The sequence below is a fragment of the Pleurodeles waltl genome, chromosome 1_2 (assembly GCF_031143425.1).
Source record: "Pleurodeles waltl isolate 20211129_DDA chromosome 1_2, aPleWal1.hap1.20221129, whole genome shotgun sequence".
In the NCBI taxonomy this organism is placed as follows: Eukaryota; Metazoa; Chordata; class Amphibia; order Caudata; family Salamandridae; genus Pleurodeles; species Pleurodeles waltl.
In genome coordinates, this window is record NC_090437.1 from 1274342650 (window position 1) to 1274364200 (window position 21551).

Sequence of the window (21551 nt, forward strand, 5' to 3'; positions counted from 1 at the left end):
CGTCGGGGCTTTGAGGCTCCCCCCACAGTCCTGTCACTTTCTCTCTCTCTCTTGCATCCCATAATGTTCCCTTGCCTGTTATTGCAATGCTCTCTCCATAGAGTGATTTCAAAGCATCACACAAGCAAGATGTTTGGTTGGGATGTTATAGTTACCTTTTGATGCGAAGCAGAACAGAGTCAAGTCTAGTGTAATGGTAAAGCCCTTCGACTCTCACTCAGTACGTTGAAGGTTCAAATGCTGGTATCTTATGGCAGTGTGTCAGTTTATTTTCTCATATTTGTTATGTTAAACATTTTTATTGATGATCATTTGTGTCTTTATGCCATCAAAATCCTTGGGTTTAATTGTCATAAATATGTCTGGACAATGCACAGTAAGGAGTCACCTGTGGCTAGTGGTTAAGGTATCAGACCCTCACACAGAAGGTTGAGGGTTCTAGTCTAGGTTTGTCAGTTATCATTTCTCAGCTTTAAATTCTTCTCAAATTCAAATATTTAAGGTACATACAGGAAGACAATACCACTCTTCAAACTTGCCAAATACATTTTTTTGAAATTTGTCAGAATATTTCTGATTGTACATGGTTCGGGGCTGGGTGGTTATAGGAGGTTGGCTGCAGGGCCTGGTCTCAGGCCAAGCCCTGTGGCCAGAGGCCGTGAGTGGCGCAGGGTTAGGTGGTTATAGGGGGTTGTCCACAGTCCAGGCCCTGTGGCCAACCACTGCCACGCATGGGCGAAGGTCGTGCGTGGTGCAGGGGTGGGTGGTTATAGGGGGTTGGTTGCAGGGCCTGGCTGCAGACCAAGCCAGGTAGCCAACCTCAGTCGCGCAAGGCAGAAGACTGTGCACGGCGATGGTTGAATTAACGTATATTAATTAAAATTACTTTACGTTAAGGACACTATAGAAATTTACTAAAAAAAAACAAAGGTTACAGGGTCATTATAGTTAGGTTCTGAATTTACTCACACAAAACCATTGAAATTCAGCAGTTATAGTTATGATGATCGCAAAAAACTATAACTCGTGGCCTAAGGTATACTGCTAATTACCCACAGAAATTACAGCATTCATGACATCTTTCATAAAATCATTAATAATATCAATGTAACATTAGGAGTCACATTATTAGTAAGATAACTGTACATGGCGGGCGTGAGTTATAGTTACCTTAGGCCACGATTTTTAGTTACTTGAGATAACTGCTGAATTTTTATGGTTTTGTAAATTCAGAACCTAAATATACTGTCCCTGTAACCTTTGTGTTTTTCAGTGAATATATAAGTATATATATATATATATATATATATATATATATACACATATATATATACACATATATACATCACACACACTGGCGTAGAAAGAAAAAAAACATGCTTTTACAGTAGGACATTTTAAAAGGGTGGTAATCTTTCAGCTTTGTATACACATTCAGGTAATCTAAAAGTTAAATCATGAAAGCATTTTAGACATGGGACGTCAAGCAATGACATTCCAGTTGCCTGGTTAGAGCGTGCGTGAATGCTGAGACAGAATACTCCAAGCATGAACCACATCTTGTGTTGGCTATTGGGGAAACATGCTGTACTGTATTGAATTGCAACATTTATACAGAGCTTCCTGCCACTAAGTGGGGCACTGAAGTACTTGTTGCTTTTAGTTTAGGATACAGCATGTAGGGTTGTAGGTTATATGTCTTATAAATATGACAGCTACAGCTTCCTCTAAGAAAAGGATGCTGTATTATCATAATTTAGTGTTTCACTGGATGAGGCATTTAAAACAAGTGACCCCAAACTTATTGCTATCCTTAGAACATTAAATGGTCCAAATGTAAAAACATGTAGTTCATAATACAGTAGAAGCCATATGGCGAGCATGCAAACATTTGGGTGTTGGAGATCAGGCTATCCACCATAGATACTGCTGCATCGTAGATATACCAATGGAGTGAGAGGTGGACAAAGAAAATACCTAATGTTTAGGCAAACAGTCCAAAGAAGCAGAGCTGTGAGACTTCTGCATTTATCATTTCTTGTAATATTGTGACAAGAAGTCCACATGAACATATTCTCCAACACACAGAAAGCAGTGCTTGCAAATTCATCTAGTAATAGGCTTACCAACAACCTAACATTGTAATGGATAATACTGGCACAATCAATATATATACTGCATTATAGTACCTACTTCGTCAACACCATTGCAACTACATCACCATTACCTCAACTTGCCATGACTTTAACATGGCTCTACCACCCTCACTGCTTGGACCTGAAGATAGAAAAATAAATCAGCAAGGTCTACATCACTGCACGTTGAGGTAACGTACAAGTTGATGTAATGGTGATGTTGCGGTAATGACCACGTCAATGTGGTGGCTGCTGAGATAATATGCATTACATTATGAAGCACCCGCCGTTAGATCTACCCATGGGGTATAATAGCATATTCATTTGCATAAGCGTGGTCACAGCCTACTCTGACTCTTCACCCATGGTTTGCTTCCTAAAGAATCTTGGATAATGAAATTCCTATCTCTTTCCCTGGCCCTCTTACTGCACCTTGATTAATGTTACTGTGCAGACCAGTTTTTGAACTAATAGGGTTCAGTTCTGCCCATGTCATAACGTTGGTTATAGGTGCTACTGGATGGTGAAACTTACATTGTCATTTGCCTGAGTCGAGCTGGTACTCGATGGCCTCCCTTCTAGCTGAGTTTCAGGAACTGGAACCTTTAACTCTGTAAGAGAATCATCTGTAGGTGTTTGAGATGAGAGTCCAGGGGGATTGGCTGAAGTAGATGAGTTCCTGTACGGCTCTGAATGATAAGGGGGTGGAGGCTCTGGCATTGAAGTCACTCGCTCCGGGGTGTGCTGTGATGGAAGAGTAGCTGGAGAAGCAAAGGAGGGCTGGATTAAACGTGCAGGTGCGAAGGTAGGCGGAAGTGAACTATAACTGGGTGGGGTGTTGATGGAATGGGACAACAGAGAAGGCTGAGGAGAGGTAGCCCCTGAGATGCTGAACTGATTGGAGTTGTTGGGGCTTCGAGACCCTAGAGGAGAAACAGAGATTGACCACATTAGAGAGCTTGCAAGAACAGCACTGTAATTAACCTATCACTTCTTAATCAATTTGCTCTTTATCTTTTTGTCTTCAAAGACTGAGCATTTGAATCAAATTTAGTCTAGGCAATGATTTATGAGATTTACAATGTCTTAAAATGATCTGAGGAGATTCACCCTGTCCTATGTAGAACATCAAGAGAAATGTTGACAAGCTAGGCACATATAGCATATCCATACACTTTTAGGATACTCCTGATTTCCATATTTGTAAGTCTATCACTCTTTAAAGCTGCTCAATTCAGAAATCAACTAAGCATCTGGCCAATCATTTTAACACTGAAAATGTATGGTTTGTACATTTTGATAACTGAACTCAGGAGGTGTATCTTAATGAACCCACTTTTAGTGCTTTTCATTTTCAGTTTATGAGGCTGATTAAGAATTTACGTGCAGACATATCAGGTTGAGAAATAGTAATTCTGGACTGTACTATCATACCTACATTATGCAATTACAGGTAAACTAGCTAGAATAGAGAGTAAGCATGCAAACATGGAATGACTGCGTCCAATTCCATACTTATTCCTCTGGGAATAGAGTGATTACATTTTCCATCTGTTCTGAGCAGGTGGTAAACGGAAGTGATTTGGCCCATATACTTCTCTTTGCATTTTATTATTTTTAACCACAGTATATACAAAGATACACAAAACTCAGCTCCCGACCCACTTCTCTTCTCCCAAGCCACCCCCCTCACCCGTTCGCCAACTTCCACATATTCAGTCATCACAAGTCCATCCTCCCCAAATGTTATCCCCTTTCTTAGGACATCCTCTACCCTTATTAATTGCTTTCTCCTGTCTATAACACAAATCCATCGCCCTTTCCAAGTCTGCAAGCTTCAGAGTTCCTGCAGAACACCATCTACAGTCTATCTCTCTCTTTGCCACCAGAAATCCCAAATTAATCAGTATTTGTTGAAACAAAGTGGCATCAGTCAATCCCAAACCCAGTGATCGCCTCCAGGCTATCATGTACCTTCTCCTAAAAGTGTTTCAGTGCCAGGCAATCCCAAAGTATGTGGAGGAAAGACCCAGGTTGTCTACATTGTCTTAAACAAGAAGAATCAGGTATCTTCCCAATAATGTGTTGGTGTTTCCCAGTGTAATAGGCCCTAAACAGTATTTTTAATCAAATTAATTATAATGGGCTTTAATCGTCACCAATTTAGGCAATTGTAACACCTCTATCCCGTCTTCTTCCTCCAGTTCCCCAATATCAGCCTGCCATTTATTACAATGTGCGCTTAAATCTTTGAGTGTTTCTCATAAAAGTCTAATATGCAAGTGATATAATTTTCCTTTCTAGAGGGCTGTCCAATAACCTATATTCTAGCAGGAAGGACTCCATCATTTCTTCCCCTACCGCAAAACACTTAGTTAGGGCATGTTTTAGTTATAGAGATCTGAATAATTCAAAGGGGTGCATTTGGTATTCCATTTGGAAATGTGAAAATGGTGCCATGCTGCTGGCGACCCGCATGTTTGCCAACGTACTAATCCCTATCAGAGCTGTTGCCTAAATCCCTTCAGTGTTGTGAGATTCTGTAGTCGGGTACCCAGGCACAGTGGGGTTACTTGGGTCAGTTGCCCTTTCCAGCCCATGTCTCTATGCAGCTCATGCCACAAGGCTACTAATAACCTTGTGGCCAGGGAAGCATCTCTCCTCAGTTTCCCCCCATAGAGAATGTGCAAATAACCTTTCTCTCCCATCATTACGCTATCCATTTGAAATGTCGATGCATCAGCAGTGCAAAGGCCCAATCGTTAAATACCAATAAATGTGTTGCTGCATAATATCGTTTTATGTTAGGGAGCCCTATACCTCTTTCATAAGTAGAGCGCTGTAGGTTAGCAAGAGCTATTCTCAGAGCACCGCCCTACCATAAAAGAGTCCATAGAAAAGCATCAACCTCACAAAAAAAAGCAGATAGATAATATTCAGGGAGTCTTTTGTAAGATATAAAGATATCTAGGGAGTGCCACCATTTTGAATAGTTGCTGCTTAAAATCTCTCCTCAGGTTCTGCAACCATGGTGCAATATCATCAGCGTAGTACATAGTCTCAGACTTATATATCCACAGCCCCAGGTACTTAAAGTGTGTCCTTTCAATCCGTTATGGGAGCAGAAGAGCCTGTCTCGCTTCCCACCTGCCCATGGGGATAATTAAGGATTTATCCCACTTAATATAAAGGGCAGAGTTTTCCCCGAATACAAAAAATATTTCCCTAATTCTATCTAGACTTCTGTCTGGATCTGCAGATATAATAAGACATCATCAGCGTAGAATGAGATACGCTCTTCCCACAATGAATCCCACCTCCAGCCTTCAATTTGTGCATCCCGCCTCAACCATTCCGCTAAAGGTTCTATTGTTGACGGGAACAACAGCGGTGACAAGCGACATCCCTGGCGCATTCCCCTCTCTATTGGGAAGATATTAGAAGGATTCCATTTACTTTCACTCTCACTTGGGGAGCAGTATATAACAAATATATCCATTTTAGAAATTTGGACCCAAATTCCATTTTTACTAACACCACAAACAAGGCCACTCTACTGAATCAAATGCTTTGTGGGCATCTAGGGAGAGCACTTGCAATGGCACCTATAAACCTGCCACTGCTGCCATGTTGTTATATCATCTTCTAAAATTAAAATGTGTAGATCGGTGTGGCATAAAGTCATTTTGATCTGGATGTACCAAATCCAGTATTACACCCCTAAGTCTATTAGACATCACCTTTGCCAGCATTTTAGCCTCCACATTACCACTGATAGAGAAAACGGCACTAGACCCCTTAGAGGTCAAGAACAATAGGCCTATTTCTCGGCTTCCACTTCCAGCAAAGGTTGAAGAAAAACATCTGAACATGGATATCATGGCCTTTCTGGATTCCATGAGTATCCTGGACCCAGTTCAACATGGCTTTAGACCTAATCACTCTATAGAGTCAGCTCTTTTAGGTACTACAGAGGAAATGAGGGCCATTGTTGATAATGGGGGAAAAGTGGCCTTGATGTTTCTTGATCTCTTGGCCGCGTTTGACATGGCTGAACATTCTCTTCATATAAACCGTCAAGAACATATAGGCATCAGGGATCGAGCATTGGATCTACTTAGCTCCTTTCTTTCCAATCGTGAGCAAGTAGTAACCCTTGGCAATTTCACCTCTGACTCTTTCTCTGTTCTCTGCGGGGTCCCTCAGTGGTCCTACTAATGTATACATCGCCCCCTTATTGAGCTAATCAGATCATTTGGTTTCTCAGTTCTCTCATACGCAGATGACACTCAGATATTAGTCACGGTCTCCTCAATCCCCAAAATAGTAGCTAAACAGTTTTATATCTGCATGAGAAACATTGTCGGATGGATGTAGAAAAACGGTTAGAAACCTCAGGTAATGTTTTTTGGTAAGAACACCTCCTTTAGGAGTACAGCATGGTGGCCTTCTACTTTAGGCCCGCTTCCATTTCCAGTTCAGAAAGTAAAGAATTTAGGGGTCATTTTTGATACCAGGCTGGTGTTTGCCAAACGTGTACCAGGTTAGCTCTGCCTTTTTATTTATCCTGAAAGTCTTAAAGAAAATCCTTCGCTTTCTTTCCCCAGAGCTGAAGACGATCTTTAATTTCGGCCATGGTAATCTCAAGGCTTGATTATTGCAACGAGTTGCATGTAACCTCTCAGCAGCGCACACTTGGTAAGTTGCAAATACTCCAAAATGCTGCAGTTCGAGTGCTGCTGAATCTCCCTAAATTCAGCTCTATCTCACAGAATATTCTTGATTTGAAACAGGAAATTGCCGAGGGATCTAAGAACGGCGACGGTGATTCCCGTTTTGAAACCATGGAAACCTGTGGATAAACGGGACTCGTATAGACCTATCTCACTGCTTAATGTTAATAAATATATAAAGCGCATGAATACCAAAAAAAAAAGGTTCCTTGCCGCTATTTCAGAAACAATATCGGACCGGGGAAAAGCCACATCTTTAATTGTTGTCTAAAACAAAGCAAGTCGGGCTATGCTCTGGGATAATCCAGGAGCGCATTCCATCATTTACAGGTAATGTGAGAGAAATGTCTTCTTCCCCAGTGGGATTTCTTAATCCTAGGAACCACTGCCATATTGGAGGTGGAAGAACACAGAGTACGAGTGGGTACATACCACTTAAAGGACTTTAGGAGGGAGAGAGGGACAAACCTGTGAAGGACCTTGTGGGCCCAGCACAAGGCCTTACATTTGACCCACTCCCTGGTATTCAGAGAGTGCCTCATGCACACACATGTGTTTTCCATAGGAAAACCAGATCTGCTGCATACCGCAAGAGGGCTTAATGTACCAGTCCTTGCTTGATTTTGTGACCCAGCCCATTCACATTCCATGAAAATAGTGTTATATCGTTAACCTTACCATAGGCTCAGCGACCTCCCCCACAACCTACACCCCATACCCAAAACAAACTCAAAACTCTCCACCCGGACGATGGGCCTAGTCTGTGTCAGCGTTGATTCGGTTTCTGCCACTCTGTCTGCCAGTTTCTTGTGATCCTCCCTTAAGAGACAGACATCAATTGTCACTGTTTCGATTTTCTGTTTCAATGTCTCTTGAGTTTCCTTATTGCAGTATGTGATTCTAGTCCTAATCCACTGTATTTTGTGGTGGTGAAGGTGAATGCTCCCTTTTATCCATTCCAGCATCCCCACAAGGGTTCTGCAAAGTCTTTGTGTGCACCATTGTTGTGTAGCCATTTTAGTTCTAGCTCCATGCACGGTATTTAAACACCAGGCCGCTATGCACTTTAACCTAGATATATTTTATTCGGCTTCGTCTTACTATTGTAACAATAACCATTTTTACGGTCCTGTTTTATTTTCCGTTTATCTAACTATTTTTGCCTAGGCCAGCACTTTGTTCTCAAACAAGACATTCTTGATCACTCTGTGCTTCTTCCAAGGCTACAGCACGGTACATTGCCGGTGAACGTGGTAGAAGTTTAGTCTCCAACATTCGTAGAAAACACACATCCTTACGTAGGGACATTTCTTAGAACATCAGCTGTGTTCTTATAAAAACACTTCCTTGTCCCTTACACGTTAGATGGAGATTCCAGCCAGTGAACCACGACTGTATGCTGATTGCTGAATGTTTCACTACAGATGCTAACGCAGACCGCAGGCCTTTACTCAGGTATGGGGGATGATGTCTTCCCAGGGGAACCTGAAGGGCAGAATTAGCGCTTAACATGCTGTGCTCTATAATAGCCTGGGTAGGAATTAGTCCATTGATTATAGTGACAATATGATAGCGTTGTTTTTATGCTTCACCCTTCTCGTCACAATTTTAATACTGTCATGTTGTGTCGTCCTGGTTACTGCAGCTCACGCTTTGCTATCTAAGATGCAGTCGTTTTATTAAACTCATTATTGAAACGTATACTGCCTCTGTTTGTCATTTATATATGAGACTGAATTGTTAATGAGAGAAACGGATGAGACCTGAGTGACCACGACTTCCCTGAGAAGCCAAGTATGTCATGCGCTCGGCTGCCCAGTCATCCCTATTCTTGGGTAGGGATGAGGCACTGCTAGTTAGCCGGAGCAAAACCCGGATTGGAGAGACAGGTGTCACCCGCAGTGGGTTAGACTCAGTCTCCTACATCGCAGGCGATTCTGCCACTCAAAATCCAGTAGTCTCATTAGAATAATGAGAGCCTACGCAACATGGCGCCATCAACATTTGGTCAGGCTCTAATTTTCGGGTCCTCCGGAGTATCTCTGTCTCATTATATACAATGACACCTCAAATACCGTAAACGGAGACGTCCGTGGTACTGAGGATTTCCACCCTAGCTACGCAGGCTATCCTATCTGAGGCTGGAGGTTGTTCAAGCTTGAACTTTAAAAGGAAAACCCTATTTCGTGTGCCTTCTCTGAACTTATAGTCAGTCTATAATGGTGAATCCACAGCAGATACAAATACCAGTTAATAAGAGACAACCTTTGACTGAACATTTATTAGCAAATGGGCTTACGGGCCAGGGGGGTCCAGTCACATTTGTGGTGGATGCCCATGCAGCTTATAGAACAGAATTGTTTTATTCTTGGGTCACATTTCCAGCAGTTGATGGGAACACAAATACATTTCATCATTATACACTTGCAAATGCACCTGGACAATATGGAGCATACGCATACTTAGAAATACCATTATCTTATCAAGAACATAATAATTGGCTTAATGGAGCCCGACCCCACACAATTTTACCAGTAAGGTTAGGTCCTCTGAGTAACGATGGTCCTACTGGACTTTATTGGCCACCTAAACACCACATACTGCAGTTGCTAATTTAGTGGTAGCTGAGGTTCGTCGCTTATATACAGAATTAACATTGATATATAGACGATTAGTACAATTCGTAATGCAAACATTAAATACAAACCCAGCACTTGCTGCTCCAGCACATCCCATGCAGTAACGCCAGGTATAAATCCTGCGACTGTGCATTCAATTATGGGTAAAGTGCCCGCCAAACGAGAGGAAACTCCGTTTTGGTTAGCACAAAAAATAAATGCGCTGGAGGCAGTATTTCCCTATACGGGACCTCTGGATAAACATAGAATTTTAACGATGTGCTTGCCATTTGGGATGGTCCCTACAGTGGATAACTGCAATACTTGGGGCACGGTATTTGCCGCGCTCTATACAACCGCACACAGTACACCAACACTTGCCAATCTACCGGAGGTGTTGAAACAAATTCAAGATGAATACGGTGCTGCCCCGGCTCTAGATTTGGGGATGCAATTGATGGGCAATTTTGCCACAGTATCCTCAATCATTTTAAGTAACCTTAAAGGGGAAGCGGTCGCACTGGCAGTGCGCATGCGGCTCCGTGACGTTCCGCAACAGGATCAAGAACGAGAGCTGCCTAAAATCATTGCAGAGACCTATTCTAGCATTGGTCGAGACAGTTTAGGGGCCAGACCATCTAAACCACAATTTCAGGGCAAATCTAATAAAGATTTTCCCAAGCAAGCACCTGAGGGTAATAAGAAACGCTGGGATAAAAAACAACAAACTCCTAAGAAAGAGAGGGGAGAATCTCCGCAGACGGAGACCCCACAAAATAGATATAATCTCAGAAATGGAGATAGTTTAAAAACACCTGATAGATACCAATATACTGATACTCGTCAATCTCGTTCCTTTCAGGACTCATCGGAAAAATAAAATAAAAGAGGTGGGCGGTCAGAGTAGAAGAACAGAGTTTGTGAAACCGAGACAGGAATCACAACGCTCATTGGAGGTTTCTGTTGAAAAGGAAGAGAAATCCGCCCAACAAAAACCCCAATTCAAAAAAGAAAAAAGTGGCAGCAGTCACAGTCTGACATGCCACTCAGGAAGAGGGTCCTCTGGAAGAACAAGAAGTGGGCACTAGCACTGCTAGACAGCGAGGTAGAGGTCACAATAGTTCGCCAGAGTCTTCTAGAGCATCTGGAGGTGAAAGCAACTGATGACTTTCTACAAGTAGAAACTGCGGACATGCGTGTCTCCACGCCTGATAGGGTGTATAAAGTAACGCTACCGTTAGAAGGAGACATTGAGCGCATAATAGACGCAATCTTTTGGGATCACGTGGTAAACATATATGATGTTTTGTTGGCCGAACAAGATTGGCCACCTGAATTTGTACCTGCCCATATGGAGAAGACGTCATTAAGCCTTCCTTCTCGCCCCTTGTTCCAGAGGAACACGCTGAATCCTATGCCATCGATTGGGCTTTGGCACAGGCACCTGCGTTATACCGAAATCACGTAGGATGGGATAAAGAATCCCTCTACCATGTAATTCCAATAAAAAATGAACCTCAACCCCAACCTCAGTATCTAATAAAACATGAAGCAAAAGCACCTGTGAGAGAAATACTCCCACAATTAGAGTACCAGGGCGTAATTGAACCCTGTGTCTCCCCAATGAATAATCCATTGTTCCCAGTAGCTAAACCAGACCATTCATATAGAATAGTCTTAGACTACAGACACTTAAACAGTCATACGTGCACGTATGCTATACAAAATTCACATAGCACAGCACTAATGAACAATATAGTGCATAAAAAATACAAAACAACACTGGATATTTCCAATGGTTTCTTCTGCCAGAATATAGCACCTGAGAGTAGAGACTTATCAAGTTTCAGTGCACTGGGCTCCCAGAACAAAATTCGGTTGTTTACCTCAGGAGTATAAGAACAGTCCAGGACTGTTCGCAGCTCGTGTGTCAGCAATTTTGCACGAGATTGATCCTGAAGCATTGTCCTATGAAGATTATATCTATCTTACGGATGATGAATTGCTACAACATTTAAGACGGGTAGCCCGCATTGTTGTAGGATTTGCTGAATTTTGTTACAAATTCAATTTTAAAAAAACAACAATCACCTTCCTCAGCGTCCTGTTTCTGGGATATGATCTGTCAAGTGAAGGAAAGAGCCTAGTGCCACAATTCTTTGAAAAATGCGCACAGTTACAACCACCAAATACAATTAAAAAACTCCAATCTCTATTGGGTTTCCTAATCAGGATCTGATACATCCTGATTTTTCAAGCAAATTTTGGACGATTGAACATACACGCATAGAGAACTGCAAACAGATATGCTTGCAGCACACTTACACACAAGGGACAACAAAACACATTTGGCCATCAGAGTAATAGCTGGTGCCATCGTTTTCACCTATGTGACATTTAATGAAGGTGAGACAGTCCTGATTGCATACAAATCACACATATATTCAGTGGCAGAACAACGCTTTGCTACCACTGAGAAAATTCTCACTGCTGTACAGATGGCTGTCATTAAAGAACGACCTCTTGCCCAAAGAAAACGCATTATTGACGTTTCTCCGATTCCAGCCCTGGAGGCTGTTACAAAAGCCAGCGTTCCAAACGCTAAAGCATTACATCCATGTTGGATACAATGGGCTACGTCTTTGACAGCCACTGATGTAGACTACATTTTTGACCCAAAATTACAAACTCAAGAACTTTTGCAGTATGAAATAGAATACCCAGTTCCAGCAAATATATTGCCTATCGAACAATATCATAGAGTCATGTACACTGATGGCTCAGCACAACCTGCAATTGGCACTAAACAACAATATTCTGCTGCTTGCGCTGTCGTAAGCGGCTACGTGGAGAGCGATACATTTTGCCCCCTACATACATTTACGCAAACCCTAGGGGATTGCACAGCACAATTGGCAGAGCTAAATGCGCTGTTGATGGCACTGGAACATACGGATCCTGCACAGCCTTCGCTGATTGTTTGTGACTCATATTATTGTGTCCAGTCCTTCAATGAATATCTGCATTACTGGCGCTAGAATGGGTTCAAAGATTCCAAAGGCAACACCACTAAACACAGACTTCTGTGGGGGAAAGTAGCAGATCTGAAAGAGACGCTACCAAATGTCCATGTTGTACATACACTTGGACACCAGCGCATTGGGATACACGTTGCTGAAAATACATTGGCTGATGAAGCCGCAAAGTCAGCAGTGGCTGTGGCCGCTGTAGCTGCAGTAAAACGTTTAAGTACGAAACCGGACGCAGAGATATGGGCTGCCGTGAAAGCTACGGCTGATGGTACGCCCTATCCTAAAACGCTTCCAGCTAAATATTCCTACCGAATGGGAGATCGCCTGAACGTTGAAGTCAGAATACCAGTTGTCGGCGTGAGAGATATTCCCAACAAAGACATAAGACCAGGGTTAATTAAAGCAGCGCATGAGGGGGTGGAATCTGCCCATGCTGGTGTGGCGGCTACAATTTCGATCTTGCAAGCCCGTTATTGGTGGCCAGGCATCTACAAAGAGACCAAGCAGTATGTCCTTTGCTGTGACATCTGCCAACAAATCAAAGTTTCTACTGCCAAACGCCCGCCGCAGACACCTCTCTTGATTTCAAACAAACCATTGCAATGTGTGAATTTGGACCATTGCTGTCCCCTAACAGTGCATAGTGCATACAAGTATATATTAGTCGCTGTTGATTCATGCTCCAGATTTTTATGGGTGTGGCCACAACACTCAGCTGACACTTGGACTGTTATTAAAGATTTGCGAGTCTTTATCGGTACATATGCAGTTGCGGCTTCCCACTCGGACCAGGGCCCTGCTTTCGCCTCAAGGGCATTCAGGGATGCCATGGCTTTGTAGGGGGTCCAACTCCAGTACTCGTCTCCATTTCATCCTGAGGAGAAATAGTGTTGTGGAGCGATTAAACCATGATTTAAAGCAATCCTTAACATCCAGAGTCTTAGGTACGGGTTGTGGTTGGCTTAATCACCTGTATGGAGTCCAGAGAGCACTTAATAATCTGCCTAATAGGTCCCTGGGGGGTCGTACTTCATATGAGTGCTTGTTCGGAACCCGAATGAATGTTCCGGATCTTGATGGCCCTGGCGTGGAGGCAGCAGAAACACCCTTTGACATAAATGAACATGTCACTGTTTTACAGGAATTGCAACAGTTCAGTGACGATAATTCTTCTATCAGTGCTGCCTCCACAGGAATCAAGGATGTGCCTGTAACATCCACCGGCTGGATTCCCAGAGTTGGGGATCTTGTACGAGAGAAGGTCGTTGTGAAAAAGGAATTTGGCCCTTCCTATCGAGCACCAGTCCCAGTATTGGGGATACATGGTACCAGAACTGTAATTCTACCACCGTTGGCAGGTCCCAAAGAAAATCGTTTTGTCTCCATCGACGATGTCAAACTACACCATGTGGCCGATCCTGCACAGTAGACCAAGAGGAACAGCCAGTAGTTACCGAATCCCTCTCACTACTGGTCAAGAAGTCCTTCTACAGGTTGTTTATACCAACACTGACATCTCTTCGAGCTTGGGGAGGGTGGAAGATGAACTTGCAAATGGTTCCACTAACATCGAACAATACAGAAATAATTGACTGAGTTGACTCAACTCCAACACAAACGGATGGTGCTATCTATTGTGTGCCACCACTGGAAACACCAACTCCACCAATGACCACGGCTCCAGCCTTTGCACATACTGATTCTGGATATTTTGCCGACTTCAATGATGACGTCTCAGACTCATTCGCCTGTTCGACACCTGAATTGTCAAAAACATATAAACGAACAAACTGGCTTAACAAAACATTTTCATTTTTCCATGGAACTATCTATGGCTCTCTTTGACTGTCCTAGCTTTCCTACTTTGGATTAGTTTTGTTATTACCTTTTTCTTGTTAATAAATGGTAATTTTCTCCCTGAAAAATCAACAGTTGGATTGGTGGAGGAGGTTTTAAAACCACATTAACATTTCCACAGTACCAATCCCTGATGGGATTGTTTGGGACAAAGTAATATTTGATATATATGGTCCCACAGAAGTAATTCAAATACCATATATGTTCAAACTATAAACAGTTGATTCGATGATGACTGTATTGCTGTATTACACTGTATTTGAAAACGAAGATGTTTATCAATCTAAAGAGAATTATGGTGATATGTTTTGCTATAATTATTATGGGCACCATTTCATACATAGAGCAAGCAGCCCCAAAACTGTTTTTAATTATACACAATGGGAACATTGTCCGACTCCACTGCAAGGCAGTTCCAAAACATATTCTGAAAAGTTTACATATTTTTCTGGGCACAATGTAAAAAATGCCGAGTCATATTATTTTAAAGTACCACCTACTAAAGATATACATATGCTATTGACGAATACTAAATTTATATATTCGGAATCCTTTGTTTCCCGGTTGTCTATCGAAGGCTATGAATATTGGCAGAAATCGATTGATCTGAAAAGTGTATGGGGAGCTAGACATTGGCAAATTAGGGGAAAGGAAGCTTTATTTAGAGCATGCCCTATACCTGTACAAATGATATTCTTAAATAAAACAGTACAACAAATAAATTGTTTAGGCTTAGCTAAAATTAAGGAATTAAATATGCCCAGCATACTTGCCCCTGCAAAGTTTAATAAATGGCAAAAATATACGAATGCAACTGAAGATCAGCTCAACGAATGGGTCCAGAATGGCACATTTAATGTTTCACTGACACGTTCTGGCGGGTGGTTATTGTGGCCAATAGATACCAATGGGTGTCATCAACGTTTTATCAACTCCTCAGGGGTTTTTAGAACTACTAGGCCAGACCCTCGCTATATATCATCAGAACATGCAGGTATAGTTACGACATATTGTGTGGGGAAATTATGCCAGCAATGGTTAAGAACTTCCTCACTATATGCGGTTAGAGAACACCTCAGTCTCCTGTCTAATAACACTGACTTACAGGACTTCCTGTTAGTCCCCAGCAAACACCGTAGGAAGCGTTTCTTATATGAAGTATATAATGAAATTTGGAAGCTTTCCCAACAAGAAGCAGCTGCCCGGTTAAGGCAAATAGACCAGGAAAATCTGAAAAAGGCATTAGCTGTTGTGGATAATGGGATTAATACCTTGTCCGACCGGATATACACTTTAAATAACATTGTTTCTTCTGCTATAGACGTCATACAAACAAATATGTCTTCCTTATATCATGGACAAAGTCAGCTAAGGTCCATTATGCAGCTGGGTTGGATACTTCAAACATTGAAGGCGGGTCGCTTTTCCTGGTAGCATGTCAGTGCGAGGGAGATATTTTCCTCCTTTAATTTAACGCGACAACAACAACTAATGGCTAAGAAAGAAGCAACTTATGTCATGCTTAATATTGAGAAATTAGAAAAGTTGCCTTTTACTGTGGCTGAAATACCATCTGCTGAGTGGCTAATACACTGGGTTATTAATCTGCCTATTTCTACACTTCATTTCCCCTCCTGTTTAAAACACATTCCAGTAGGCAGATATGAAATGATGGGAGATAGTTACATCCATGAGGTGTGGGAGCTTCCCTTCTCGTACAAATGTTTCAGTGGCATGAAAAAAGTCTTTCTTAGCGGTAGTGAATGCAAGACTTCAGTCAGCCATTCGATGGTTTGTAAACAGCTGTCCTTGCATGGGGCGTGTAACGCTTCTGCGGCAAACTTAGCTTGTTATCTGAAGGGAATTCCATTCTCCTTGATTAGACCTACGTTCCAGGTGCTTTCAAACGGCAGCTACGTCCTCCTCAATGGTGAAGACTGTTGTGGTATGCGAGCTTGAATAGTTTACGTTGTTTCGGTCTCTAAAGTCGTTACATGTTGCGGGAACGTACTCCCCCCCACTAAAATTAAGGAGGTAGCTGACATTTGGCCTCATATTGCTACTTCAAATGTGAATTTTGACAAGTTGAGCAGACTCAAGGCTTTACTGTTTCAAAAGCATGTGGCCCTTACATCTGCACGCGAGACCTACACACTTCAGGTGGCAAGGTCGTCAGCAGAAATACAGTCCCTTTTAAATACAAACTTTACGAGACACTTTGGTGAACTCGTGGGACGAATATTTACTGCGTCCAGTACAACTGGAATCGCACACTTTTTTAGAGCTGTTGGTTCTGGTTTCATTCACACCTTCTCCTCCGTATTCGGTTTAATACCATCAGCAAACTGTCAACACCAGGGCAGTGCGCACTCTATTGGTGACTAGAATGCAAAAACCCAGCACTCTCAAAACAACGTAATTTATGCATTGGGCTGATATGTTGTTGTTTAACCTTTTGCATTGCAGAGTTTAATGCTGAAGACTTATTTTTAATATGTTTACAAATACTGTTCATTTGCAATGTATTGCTGTAGGCTTTCAGAGTGTGTTAGGGTGTGGTCCCTTTCCAGGGCTTTCCAGAGACTTTCCCTGCAGCATGCCTGGGTGTGGTTGTGGGCTGGGCCAAGACTCTATAAAAGGGAGCCAGCCCAGCTCCAAGTGCTCACTATTCAGAGGTCCCGGTGCAGAGCAGCAGCTACTTCCTGAGCTCCTGTCCCGGTGGCCTATTTGATCTTCCAGGCCTCTGCCCTTCATTCTTCATTGGTGATCCTTGTTCTGGGCGGTAAGACGGTGGTTGGGCTGACCTCCCGACGCCGTTATCGAGAACTTTCATATTCTTGGCCTAATTCTTTAATGATTAACAGATTACTTTGCGCGCTACCATTTCTTGACATTTATATGGTGGCTTACGAATCGGCAAGATGCGCGATTCGTTTCATGATGATTTGACTTTGTTATTCATTGCACGCTACCATTTCTTGACATTTACATGGTGGCTTACGAATCGGCAAGACGTGCGATTCGTTTCATGCTGATTTGATCTTGTTATTCATTGCGCGCTACCATTTCTTGACATCTGTATGGTGGCTTGCGAATCGGCAAGACGCGCAATTCGTTTCATGATGATTTGACTTTGTTATTCATTGCGCGCTATCATTTCTTGACATTTACATGGTGGCTTAAGAATCGGCAAAAGACGCGCGATTCGTTTCATGGTGCTTCAATCTTGTTATTCATTGTGCGCTGTTATTTCTTGGCATTTACATCGTGGCTTAAGAATCGGAAAGACGCACAATTCGTTTAATGGTGATTTAAACATGATATTCATTGCATGCTACCATTTCTTGATATTTTACATGGTGGCACTCGAATCGGCAAGACGCACGATTCTCTCTTCGAGCTTAATTCATGTTGTTCATTGTATGCCATTATTCTAAGACATTTATTAGGTAATATTCGAGTTGACGAGTTGTGTGATTTGTTTCCTGAATCCATATTGTGTTATTCATGGTGCACAATCCTTTTATGGTGTTTACTATATATATGAAAATCTACAATGTGCGCAATTCGTGTTGAAACATTTCAAGAGGACACAGAAGACCAGAGTTTCTAGATGCAATATTGCATGGTCCTAGTATGCACTCTCAAAAAAGGATTCATATGACTGGTTTAGATCTTATTCAGAATGTTTTCCTGATTCTCATGTAAATGAAAGTACTTGAATTTGAAAGTTTCATTTAATCCATCTTGATTCCCTTACAGGTATCCCGCCATCTTGAAACTTAGCAATTTTAAGCCTAATTCTTAGGTTGTTCATGTTTTCAGAATGACTAGGCTTAGAGTCATAGTCTAGTATTGATTTCATGAGATGTAATTTTCATATTGTGTGTTTTAACCTTTTTCTTACTACAGGTCTCCTTCCCAGCTGTTCCCTTCCTAATCCTCTCTTCCCCTCTTGAACTCTCTTAGCCTCTGTGATTTATCTATCATAGTCTTGGAGCTGTTCAGTGGTGGACGTGTTGGGAACGTGCGCAGACCACGACGATCTGGTGACTCTGACAGAAACAACTCAATCTTCTCTAGCATTTTCGGGGGATTCCTGATAACTTTGGCTTTATTAGCTGGTATCTTGCTGTTGCAATTTTTTATGCGCAATGGCTGTCCCGCTGCAACAAGGAGGAATGAAGGCGATCCCATCAGCGCAGTTGTGCCGTGAACGCCTGATGCAGTATTTTGGAGCAACACTCCTGGAGCAATTGGAGTGTGGCTGGTCTTTGTCATTCAGACCAGTTTTGCACTGTGTGCAGCCCGTGTTTCGGTGCCTCTGGTGCTCTTTCGAACACGCACTGGAAGTCTGCCTTTCGACGCAGTGCTTACCTACATTGGACACTGATCTGTTGATGTTCTCGCTGAGGGTTCATTACCGGAGATGCGCACTGAGGTTGCGTTTGCTACAAGAAGGTACTTATGAGTTGCCCTTCCTGGAGGATGTAGCTCGCCATTCATCACTGGGCACACCACGGAATGCCGCCTTGGCTGATGCTGAGGCTACGGAACACACCTGCTCCTTGATCCTTCTTGGCGATGACTTTCCAACTTTAACATCGGCCGAAGTGGAAGATCTCCAGTCCTCTATGGTCCCAGTATCGATTGGAACCTTTCAAAATTGATTTTGCCTTTTGAAAATTGGTTTTATGCCACATGCTCATGTTTTAAATTGTCCCTTTACATGCTCACGTGTCCCTTCGACTTATCATCATTGACATTAATTTTATATATATATATCTTAGGTTGAGCTTTTTAGTATGTCCTTCGGCTTTGAACCACCTTCAACCGACAAGGGGAGGGTGTTGTGTAGCCATTTTAGTTTTAGCTCCATGCATGTTATTTTAACACACTAGGCCACTGTGCACTTTAACCTAGATATATTTTATTCGGCTTCATCTTATTATTGTTACAATAACCATTTTTACGGTCTTGTTTTATTTTCCGTTTATCTAACTGTTTTTGCCTAGGCCAGCACTCTGTTCTCAAACAAGACATTCTTGATCAGTCTGTGCTTCTTCCAAGGCTACAGCACAGTACATTGCTGGTGAACGTGATAGAAGTTTAGTCTCCAACATTCATAGAAAACACACATCCTTACGTAGGGACATTTCTTAGAACATCAGCTGTGTTCTTATAAAAACACTTCCTTGTCCCTTACACGTTAGAGGGAGATTCCAGGCAGTGAACCACGACTGTATGCTGATTGCTGAATGCTTCGCTACAAATGCTAACGCAGACCGCAGGCCTTTGCTCAGGTAGGGGGGTTGGTGTCTTCCCAGGGGAACCTGAAGGGCAGAATTAGAGCTTAACATGATGTGCTCTATCATAGCCTAGGTAGGAATTAGTCCATTGATTATAGTGACAATATGATAGCGTTGTTTTTATGCTTCACCCTTCTCGTCACAATTTTAATACTGTCATGTTGTGTCGTCCTGGTTATTGCAGCTCACGCTTTGCTATCTAAGATGCAGTCGTTTTATTAAACTCAATATTGAAACATATACTGCCTCTGTTTGTCATTTATATATGAGACTGAATTGTTAATGAGAGAAATGGATGAGACCTGAGTGACCACGACTTCCCTGAGAAGCCAAGTATGTCATGCGCTCGGCTGCCCAGTCATCCCTATCCTTGGGTAGGGATGAGGCACTGCTAGGTAGCCAAAGCAAAACCCGGATTGGAGCGACAGGTGTCACCCGCAGTGGGTTAGACTCAGTCTCCCACACCGCGGGCGATTCTGCCACTCAAAATCCAGTAGTCTCATTAGAATAATAAAAGCCTACGCGACACCATCTCCAGCGTACCTTCTTCCTCAATCCAGATTTTACAATGGGCACCCTTCTCACAGACCTGGCCAGTTACTCCTCTTCGTACCTCTTTATTTCACCACATCCATGAATGGCTACAGTATTACACCCTATCCCAAATCAGCAGACCCTGCCAAAGTGGAGTTCCAACTAAATATATCCAATGTCCTTTTAAGAAAATATATGTGCTGGAGTTGCGTTGAGAGGCCCATCTGCTGTTTATCAAACAAAGTAGACCTCATCAGGGGCTCTGTACACTTGAAAGCCAGGACCTCGCAGGTACCCACAGTCAAATATTTTACTCCTCTAATCTCCTGGGTTTAACTGCTAGCATAGAGTGCATCTAGGTATAAACCAAAAAGTGCTCACTCCAGCTTGGTACTGAGGCACCACTGTCCAGCTTCCCTGAATAGGCTCCCCAATCATCCCAACCAGCTCCAGTTAGGCAATCTGCCCCAGTTCTGAGTTTCTTAGCCCTTCTGGGGTCTATTCATGCCAGTGCATCTTACCTCTCCCCCAGTACCTCCTAACTGGGAAAACAAACAGCTGTGCTCATCCAGGTGTTGCCCAGCCTGTGACTTGCGCAGTGTCTTCTGCCCTCAGCCCTACCTGGAATGCTAGTAAAGCCTACAGTGAGACTCTGCTGTGCTTCTGCACCACTGCTCCTCCTCCTGTTCCGGTCTCCGAGGAGGGCTGATCAAACTGCAGCTTAAAAGGCTGCCCCATCATCCGCTTATTGAGGTATTTCCCGGAGCATCCAGCTGATTATCAAGGCCCGATGCAGGTTAGCTCTCCAACTAGGGACAGAGAAGCTACAGTACAGCGGCAGGCAATTCCTCGAGTCTCAGGCAACCACAAGTCACTAGCCATTCCAGGGTTCTCAGGCTAAGGAAACACAGCCGTGCACTTACTCCACCATGCGCCGGTGCAGCCATTGGCACAGCTCCCAGTATGGGCTGCAGAAGCAGCCGAATCACCCGCCTCCTCCAGTCACCGCTCCTTAGACTTAGGCTCCGTCCCCTATTACAAGCCACAACACTATTTTAGAAGCCTGGGCCACGGCGATGAAGTCTCCTCATAGTCCCAGTTACTAGCAATCGGAGGCACCTCAACCCTCACCGATCCAAGCAGTCGAGCTCACCTAGGGAGACCTAGGAAGGGGTCAATATGCAGGATAAATCACCTTGTAGACTCGCGGTCAGCTAAGCTCCACAGCTAGAGCAGCTGACATCATGGCCTGCAGTCCACCGCGCCCCCCTGTCTCTTTTCACCACATCAATCGTACTGAGGTGAATGGTATTCTGTTGTTTAGGAGGAAACA

The 21551-nt window shown here is 43.0% G+C and overlaps 1 protein-coding gene across 3 annotated transcripts in view; it reads right to left on the reverse strand.

The window, feature by feature from the left end:
* MAVS (mitochondrial antiviral signaling protein) overlaps positions 1 to 21551 on the reverse strand; it is a 154010-nt gene that overhangs the window by 58045 nt on the left and 74414 nt on the right. For all 3 annotated transcript variants that reach the window (XM_069204771.1, XM_069204763.1, XM_069204782.1), the window contains one exon: positions 2670 to 3058. In XM_069204771.1, the coding sequence (XP_069060872.1) occupies positions 2670 to 3058 (389 nt within the window). The remainder of the gene's footprint in view (positions 1 to 2669; positions 3059 to 21551) is intronic.